The sequence below is a fragment of the Camelus dromedarius genome, chromosome 3 (assembly GCF_036321535.1).
Source record: "Camelus dromedarius isolate mCamDro1 chromosome 3, mCamDro1.pat, whole genome shotgun sequence".
Taxonomy (NCBI): domain Eukaryota; kingdom Metazoa; phylum Chordata; class Mammalia; order Artiodactyla; family Camelidae; genus Camelus; species Camelus dromedarius.
In genome coordinates, this window is record NC_087438.1 from 32,076,101 (window position 1) to 32,086,120 (window position 10,020).

Here is a 10,020-nt window from a genome sequence, read left to right on the forward strand (position 1 = left end):
AAGAGTAGGGAAGTTTGGGTAGTTCCAGAATATGCTAGCTGTTGTGACCACTTCCAATTGCCAGCTCATATATTAAAAATACAATCAGATATCCATAAACCAGCCACCACCTGTATCCTAATTTCATAATGCCTTCAAAGCATTCACCTTGATCAAGCTCCAGATCCTACTGAACAAGCCCCAGATGCTAAAGGGCATGTGTAGCTGTTGTGATTTTTGCCTTAGGGAAACATTCCTTTTAAGAGATGACATATACAGACATCTTGAGTACAAGAGCAGGGCAGTCTGCAGAAAGTGTAAGAATAGTAAAAGTGAGAAGTTCTTTGTTTAACCAAGATTTTTTTTCAATCAAAAAAGTGAGAATGTAAACCTTATTGCTTTCAGTAGGAGGGCAGCTGGCCGGGGGCTGATTCAGCTGACTTCGGTGTTTAAAAGGAAATTGGCAGGAGGTTCAGGCAGATGTGGTTTGAATACTTCCCTGAAAGGATCAGGCTGAGTCACAAAAAGAGGTACAAAATGGAGAGGCAGGAATTTGCATCCTGATCCAAGTTCTGCCACTGACTTGTTAGTTGGGGTTTCATTTCACAGAGAAAGAAAGGAGGGTCAGAGAAGCTGGATACCATTGAGTGATGGTGCCAAGATGATAACATGGGTTCCTCAGGTTATCACACTCACCCCTCTCTTTATCATTGCTGAATCATTCCACTCGGCATTCTTTTACAGGTGGTGGCCAAAAATGCCAACAGAAGAGAGTAGCACCAGTAGTAAGATTTGTTTTTCTCCCTCTAGATGGGAAATGGGTCATGAGGTGTTGGGTCAAAGAACTGAGTAACATTCTAATTTTCACCTATTGTTTTGTGTGATATTGCAACATGGTCTCTACTCAGATATCTTTCACAGATTACATTTTAAAATAGGCATTGCTAGGAAGGTTTATAATTTATGCTATTAACATTTTAAATGAAATAAACATGCTATAATTTCTACTTAATATTAAGGTAACATTTTCACATATTTAACTTTGGGGCCCTACTTAATTGAAGTAAACTGGAAACTAAAAAAGAAGATAAGTAACACTAGAAAACTGCATCAGGTTTTAACATTTGCTTTTACTTAAATCAGAAAATAAGTTTGACTATACCTCTACACCTCCCCCCGCCAAAAAAAAATCCATGTTTTAAAATCTTGGCAGGGTCTGGACTTCATTTAGAGAAAGATGTAAGAAAAAGCTATTAGTAGGATAAATACCATGCCCTCTCTTTCTCTTTCTCATCCGTATAACATGTTGATTGCTATCAACATGCATAATGGAAATTATTTTAGTAAATCTTAATTTTAGCATTCTGATATATAGCATTATAAATGTACAACCCAATTACAGAAACACAATAACCTAGGAGTGGATAATATATACTATTTATAAACAGAAGGTTTGAAACTCAGAATGTATTTCCTCATAGAAACTATACTATATATTATATTTGGCATGAGATCCCATGCCAAATTGTAAAAGCCACTTAAGCCATAATGTAGCTGAAGCTATAGCATTAAAATATGTAATTGCCATTATTGCTTATAAACAGTGCATTTAGAGTCCTATCTCTTGGTTCTTGAAATATAGTATTCCTATCCCCTGTCCATAACTGCAGTAGTAGGAAAAAGAGGGGAGAGGGATAAGGCCACCTTGCTTCCTAGACACTATACCCCAGAGAGAGTTTGTCAAGAAAAGAAGAAAAGAGAAAAGAAGGTTTGGCAAGAAAATAAATTCTTGATGGGAACATTTATAAGTCAGACTTTCTAAGTCAGGGACAGATAATAGTCCAGATAGGGAACTCGCTTTTTTACATAGTATGGGAACTACTGGACAAGAAGGCCATTTTCAGACTAGCTTAAAAAAAATTAAAGAACAATTAAAAAGCCTAATGACAAAAGTAATGTGCACTTTTACACAGCCTTGTTAAACTATTTTTTAAATTTGGTCATATAGAAATACAAATAAATTGAACTTTTTTAAAATATGATTTTTTCAATAGAATGTATTTTGAAGGGCAGCATGGAAACTCTCATGTTTCAGACTACCTCTACATGGGTCATTAAGATATTTTAACAATGAAACTTATGCCAAATAAAACTCTTAAAAACATAAAAACCCAAAAGTTTGACAGGATATCTGCTTTTTCTAGAGACTGTAGGGTTTTTCTGGTTTTGGGTTTTTTTTTTAATGTTTCATCCACTAGGTTATTCTTTGATAAGATTGAGATTTTGCTCAGTGGTTCTCAACTAAGGGTGATTCTGCCCACCCCCACAACACCTTGCTCAGGGGATATTTAGCAATGTCTGGAGACATTCAGGTTGTCACAATTTGGGGGTTACTACTTGTATCTACTAGGTTATATTAGTTTCCTAGGGTTGTCATACCAAATTACCACAAATATGGTGGCTTCATCAGCAGTTTATTCTACAGGCTAGAATTCGCATAGTTCTAGAGGCTAGACACCTGAAATCCAGGTCCAGGGCCTTGCTTCGTCTGAAGGTGCTAGGTAAGAATTCCTCCTTGCCTCTTCTTAGCTTCTGGTGGTTGCCAGCAATCCTTGGCATTCCTTGGCTTCTGGCTGCATCACTCCAATCGCTGGCTCCATCTTTACATGGCCATCTTCCCTGTGTGTATTTGGTTTCTGTATCCATATCTCCCTCTCTCTTCTTTCATAAAGACCACAGTCATTGGGTTAAGGGTCTATCCTAATGTAGTATGACCTCATTTTACCTTGATTACATCTGCAAAGATCCTACTCGCAAATAAGGTCATTTTCACAGGTACCAAGGGTCAGGACCTGAATATCTTTGGGGGGAGGAAGGCTGGGACACAAATTCACCCACTACAAAGGTGGAGGCCAGGGATGCTGCTAAGCATTCTACAACAGAGAATTATCCAGCCCCAAACGTACTATTGCCAAGGTTGAGAAATTCTGATTTCAAAACAGATACATCTTCAACCCTGATTCTTCAATGTGATGATTTTTAATAACCTTCAAATGGCCCTGTGGCCCCGAGGTCTTGTTTTACATAGTTTAGGTACATATATTTTAACACATGAAAATTTCTTGCATCCCTTCTTTGCCAGCCACATCCTCCTGGGGCCTTTTTTGAGGACATTTTATGAAGAGGCACCAAGTGCTGGATGGAGTTTTGAAATGCAAAGCAGGAAACAAGTTATAGCTATTAGCTAGCTCCAGTCTCTTGGCAATATCATAAAGCACTCTGGACTTCAAGATCAATCAGATGAGACATCTAAATTCCCCTTTGGGACCTCAGAACTGTGTAATTATAAGGTATAATAATAAAAAGACTCTATCTTGGAAGTAGGGATACATTAGTAATGATATAACCACAATAACTTTAACAATGCCAGAAAAAAAAGTGTTATTTTCAATTAAAAGAGAAATCCCATTTTTAAAGATAACATCTATTATTTCTATACTAACAATATATTATTTGAGATATTTTATTGTACGTGAATAATGACTATGTTTTATTAGGAGTAGAGAGTTTATATTAAATAAAACATCATGAGGTTTTTCTCTTCTACGTCAATGTGTGTGTCCTAAGTTGTTTATTTCTAAGGTTCACATAATATTGGGAAATATGTGAGGCCAGCTACACAAACGTAACTTGAAAAGATTACCATCTAGGACAAACAGCCTCCACACTCATAATGTCTCTGTTGAGGACAAATTCTTCTTTGGAAAATGGTAGCTAATTACATAAACTGATGACTATTTCTCAACTATCCTTGTGGTTTGTCTGTGTTAACTCAGGCTTTCTCAGAAAGAGCTGAAATTCTTTTTGCTTCTTTTCAAGCAATCTCAAACTAACAGAAAAGCTTCAAGTACAGAATAAAGAATGTTTCCCCTGAACCACTGGAGAATAAGTTGCTGACCTGATGACGTTGTAATACAGTTAGATTTGGAGTAGACACCTTTGGCATAAATATCACAGAGGTGGTGTGGTCTTCTCACTGCATCCTATCATATGACACACAATTTTTATTTCTCTCTTTCCTGATGATTTTCACTTTGATCATTTGATTAAAGTGGCATCTACCAGGCTTTGCCACTGTAAAGTTATTCTTTTCCCTTTTCATTAATATGATTTTGTGGGAAGTTACCTTGAAACCATGTAATATTTTGTGCCTCATCAAACTTTCAATTGATTCATCTAATTAATTTAGTTTAGTATGTTCTCATGAGTACCTATATCATTCAATGGCATTATTCAGTAGATATTAGTGGATACTAGTCCCTTAGTACTATTATTTATTGTGATTCTCAATTTGACTCAGATTTGTTCTCAGTGGGAGCCCTTTTACTATGGTTTTCTGTATCCTTTTGACATCACCCCTCATTGTTTGAACATGTCACTGCCTTCTGGCACGAGATGTTCCAGGCTTATCTTGTCCTTTCCCAGCTCCAGTCCTGAAATCAGCCATTTCTACAAGAAGTCCTAGTTACTATTAGTAAAAAATGGTGTTAAGGATCAAGATTTGGGTCTAAACATTCTTATCAGTGTTGAGAAATCTCTGCTCCATCTCAGTGGATAGAGCTAAGAATACATGCGTGGATATTCATACACACACACACACACACACACACACGCACAACAAATATATAATGGGTATAATATACATACATATATATAGTTGACCCTTAAACAACTTGGGTTTGAACTTCAAGGGTCCACTTATACTCAGATTTTTTTTAATAGTAAATACCACATTACTACATTGTCCATGGTTGGTTGACTCTGCAGAGGAACTACACTAATACAGAGAGTTGACTATAAATTATACACAGATTAACCCTTGTGTTGTTCAAGGGTCAACTGTAAATATAATGACATATTTATATATGCATTATACTTTTATTTACACACACATGTCAATATCTGCATCTATTTATCGAGACATAGACATAAGACATGGATATACAGACAGATATTTAAAGTCAGGAAATCACACTAAGGCTGCCAATTGCAATCCAACACCACAAGGTTCATTCTAGTTTTCCCCATTTCTTTATTTCCTTCTTCTCTAGAGAAAAACCTGGATTCAGTTATCCTTACTAGCTTTACTTATTTGCTCAATCCCCCCATATATAACTAATCTCTCATTTCTACTCTTGGTCCCAAAGAGATGTCTTTTCACCGATTCAGACTGGCATCCTGAACTGCCTGCCCTCCTGTATGCTTTACCTCCATCCCGTGATCAGGATCAGACACTGCAATGTCACCCCTGGATAGAAGCCCTTGTCACTCTGCTCAGCTTTGAGGCTGGGTGCCAGGCCACGCCTCTCTGCAGGAGCACCCACCTCACTGTGCTCAAATTCTAACACTCTACACAGGGCTGTTCTCCTACCTGGATGCCATCCTGACTCAACTCAGCCTCCAATTCTCTGATCTAACAGGGGAAATGCCTCTCTGCATTCTTCCCATCTAATAGCTATAGGGCTCATTCCCAAAAGGGAAGAGATGGAGATCAGAGGCGGGGCAAAAGACCAGGAAGAGGAAAAACCAGTTGAACTAAGTCTTAACAAATGTGCATATAATGTAATTTTCAATGTGATGATAATTTAGGGTCAACATTTTGATGCATCAGATACAACCCTATTAAACATAGGCTTATATTTAATCTGTTCCTTTAAAGTTTAAATGTCTTGAAAGGTAAAAACTGCTAAAGTTTTATACTTAGATATAGATTAACACAATGTCAGGCACATGTAGGTGCTTGAATGATATTTGTTCCAACAAATGTTTATTAATGGACAGTTGCTGTGTGTTGGGGGTGGTGTCTCTAGAAATGAAGGAAGTCAATCAAGGAAACATATAAGCACTGTTCTCTGGAAGAGTTAAAAATGATCATTTCAAATGACTCCCCTACAATATTTTTCAAAAAATAAGCATGACCCATTCCTTCAGTTTGTTCACCCATAAAGGGATAATAATAATGATGTTTAAATATTCCCATTTATGTAGCATATCTCCTTTATAAAGATATTTTACATTTCCTACTCAATTAAAACAGCCTAAAAGAGTTAAGGTGAGTTTGTGCCAAACTTTATTCCAAGACTCAAACTGAGTCAGCAAGCCCTTCACCCCAAATCAAGCATTTGTATTCACATACTCTGGTCTCTGTCAGTGATTCCAAACTTTCACTTACCTCAGAGAGACAACTAAGTATTGTGTTTAAGAAAACAGGCTTAGAAGTCGAATTGAACAAAGCTAAATTTCCTGCTCTACTGCTTCACTAATTATGTATACTTGGGCAATTTTTTAGCCTACCTAAATTCCAATTTCCTCATCTGAATGTCAGTGATAATAAAAGCTAACCCACAGGCCTACAAACTACATAGTGCAATGCCTGGCACATTATGTAGTAAATATGGTACAGTATTTGTTATACAGTAAATAGGATAAATTTATTAATAAAGTGATAACCATTTTTGTTATTAACATTTGGCCCCAAATTTTAGGTCTATAGAACACCTATTTCCAAGGAATTCAGAAGCATCTAGATAAAAATAGCCAGTAAACTTCACAATGGCCTTTGGCAAAGAGGAAACTGAATCTCACAGAGATCAATACTGCAACTATAAAATGAAATGAAGTTGCCTCACAATTTTTAATTCTACCCTAAAATCAGATGCTAACGTCATGCCTTTATATATCACATTATTCCATAATTTTAGCTTAGGTGGAGCTAAAAGGACAGCTCTTACACTGCATGCTTTCACAGACATTTGCCACGCATGCATAGATGTCATTCTGTTTATTTACAACTTTATCTGTTAATTCATTCCTACCTTCACTTGTTTTCTTTTCTTTTCTTTTTGTGTATAAGTCTGCTCTAAGTGTCAATCTAAACCTGACTCCCTGATACCAATACATACCTACCCAACAGCGCACTCTCCAGGCCATATCATTTTAAAGCAATGGTTTTCAACCTGCTTAGGATCACATGATTAAAATCATATGGGAGCACTTAAACTCCACATCCAGTCTGAATCCCAGGCCAATGAAATCAGAATTTTTGAGGGCAGGATCCAGGTATAAGTATTTTTCAAGCTCACTGGTAACATACAGCCAAGTCAAGAACCAAAGTTCTAGGGCACATCTATAATACAGGGGTCCTCAGAACTGCAAGATTCTAGGGTGAATGATAGGGTGAATCCAGGATAGCCCCAAGGTGAAAAAAAGTCCTTGATCATTCTTTGTAAGTGGCATGAATGAAGAAGAGAAAGGTGGTGAGAAAGTGGAGTGAGAAAGTTTAGAAACTGAGGCAACCCAAAATGTTTTGTCCAAGTTGTTAACAATTAGGCCTTTTAAAGGACATTTATTTAAAAATGAATAATCCTATTATTTGATTATCTTTCCATCTTTAAAGTACGTTGCAAAAAAAAAAAACCTACATGCTATAAGCTCATGAAAATGAATTCCTATGAAAAGCTGAAAACCTTGTGAAGAATAATACCCTGATTTTAGTTACTGATGGGTAGTATTTGCCAGCCTGAGAAGTGGTCTATTTTCCTAATTAGCTGCTAATACTTTTAAATTTAAAACACAAGAACTTGCATTAGAAAGTAGGTTAGATGGAATACTTTCATTACAAAAAGGAATTATAAGCAAGTAAAGCTAAAATGGCAAATTTGGTGTTGGTTTGGTAATGCTTCGCACATAAATCCCTCTTTCAAAGTTAAATAAATAAAACTACCACACACACACACACACACACACACACACTCACACTCACACTCACACTCACTCACTCACTCTTCGTTTTCAGAGACCGTGGTGTAAAAAAAGATACACACACACTTTATCCTTCAGTCGTGGAGCTTTGGTTGGTTGGTTCTGCTGTTTCAATTTAGCTCTAAAAAAACATCCTCAAAGCCAACCCACCTGCCAGGAGGTGATATTTAAGCCTCGCTATCAATTGAAGTGAAGAGAGCTGGCCTTGGGAAATGTGGCTTTCATAAATCCTGCCACTTAAGCAGAGGCCAAGTCGCTGCCTTGCTCCCGCCCGCACCTTTACGCCCTCTTCCTAGGAACACCCAGACACTGTCCTACTACACACGCCCCAGACTTCGGGGCGCTGTTCCTTACAGATTCACGCCTTGGAGCGGAGGAGCCCGCGCCGCCCGGGTCTCTCATCCATCTTAGATAACCCAAGAGTGGCCAGTGGGCGGAGGCGGCCGCCGCTCCCCACCCACGGTCTCCAGCATCTCTGCGCCTCTCCCCTGCAATCCCCGCGCGCCCCTTTCCGCGCGCTCTCCTCCCCCTCCTCGGCCCAGCATCCATCACACCTGAGGGATGGCCGTCCGCCAAGCTCGGGCGCGCTGCGGCGAGAAGACACAGGAGGAGCAGCGGCAGGAGCGGGGCCCGGGGCCCCATGAGGCCGGGGAGGGCGCGCATGGCGCCCGCAGGTCCGCTGCGGTCCTTACGCACCACCGTCGGTTCCCGGAGTCGCTGCGCACACGCCGGAGGCCCGGCGCCGGCTGCCAAGCCCGGGGTCAGGACACTCGAGAAAAGGCAGAGTGGGAGGGGCCGGCCGCCTTGCCCTCCTCCCCCGAGACACTCAACAGCGCCCAACCGCTGCCGACCCAGAACTACGCCCGGCCCTCCATCAATTATGCAGCGCGCAGCCCGCCGCAGGCACACCCGGATGTTCGGTGGCCACCTCCTCGCCTCATCCTCTCCCACCACCGTCCTCCCGCCAGATCAGGGAGGATGATTGCTAAAGACGCCGGGCAGTTGACGCCTAGACCATTTCCTGGGGGAGATGTTGAAACTGCTAATATCTATATATTTATCTCCTGGCTGTCCTTTGCAGTTCATCTGAAGCAGGGTTAACTTATTTACTTTGGTGGGACAAATGAGAGGATGGAGAACACTTTTTAGATTCCCCCTTCCATCCCTGGGTTATTAAGGAGGCTTAGGTTTGCGCTGGTGGAGGGCGCTACCCAGCTGCCTGGCATCCTGGGTTAATCTGGCTTTGCTCTGCGTACCAATCGCACACACCCACCCCTCCAGTCTCTTGAAGGCTTAACCGGTTCTCTCTAGATTAAGGTTTCAGGGTCCCAGGGCCCCACCGTGTATCTGTTTTTTGTTTCCTTTTGTTAGCTTAGCCTAACAGGTTTTGTGAAGACACCTATAGAGCTCAAGAAACAAAACCTTGAAAGTAGATACTGTGTAAAATGCACACACCTTTTCACCTTCGGCAAACTCTAACGTTGTTTAAGAAAATGCTCTCCCTTACTTACTATAGCTTGGAATTTTCAGTGCTCCTGACCAAATAAAATAAAACAACTAAAAGCTATTGCTTTATCGGAGGGGGAGGAGGACTCTACATTACAACATAAAAGAGTAGTAAGATGTGATGATTCTCCAGGATAACACATTAAAAGATATTTTTTAAAGTAAATATTTCTCATGAGCTTCATTCCCTCTCCCAAGTTTGATAGTCATAAATTCAAAATAAATCAATTTCAAAAAAGATTTAAAGAAAATATATATAAATTTTGAAAATTGAAGTGCTAAACAAGAGCTATGATTAATAGATTAATTTTCATGACTAATGGTTAAGTTTAATTGGTGTGTTATTATAAAAAAAATTACTATTTCCAGTTTAATATTACATAGGCAATACTTTGGGGGAAAAGTAGATTATTTAAATTTGTATTCAGAGAATATAAGTAAGACAATTTGTTAAGCAATAAGTATCTACCAAGTGCTAGGTACTGTGTTTAATGCATGTACTGCAAGGAACACAGTAATGTACACACAGTAGACACCTATTTATATATGAACTACAAATCTAAAGAAAGCCTCTTCTCGGTCAGAAAATTGCAGTTATAATGATTAAGCCTTTGTGAACAAAGCCTTATGACAGACCTTGAAGGACTAAATACTTTACATCATGACCCTCTTAGGAACTTGAGCAGACTTGCTAAACCCAAATTGCCAGATCAC

The 10,020-nt window shown here is 39.3% G+C and overlaps 1 protein-coding gene across 1 annotated transcript in view; it reads right to left on the reverse strand.

Annotated features, from left to right (window-relative positions):
* EMB (embigin) overlaps positions 1 to 8,759 on the reverse strand; it is a 49,496-nt gene extending 40,737 nt beyond the window's left edge. Inside the window, exon 1 of the mRNA XM_064480519.1 lies at positions 8,355 to 8,759. Coding sequence (XP_064336589.1) covers positions 8,355 to 8,463 — 109 coding nt within the window. The 5' untranslated portion in view covers positions 8,464 to 8,759. The remainder of the gene's footprint in view (positions 1 to 8,354) is intronic.
* Positions 8,760 to 10,020: the final 1,261 nt, after the last annotated feature.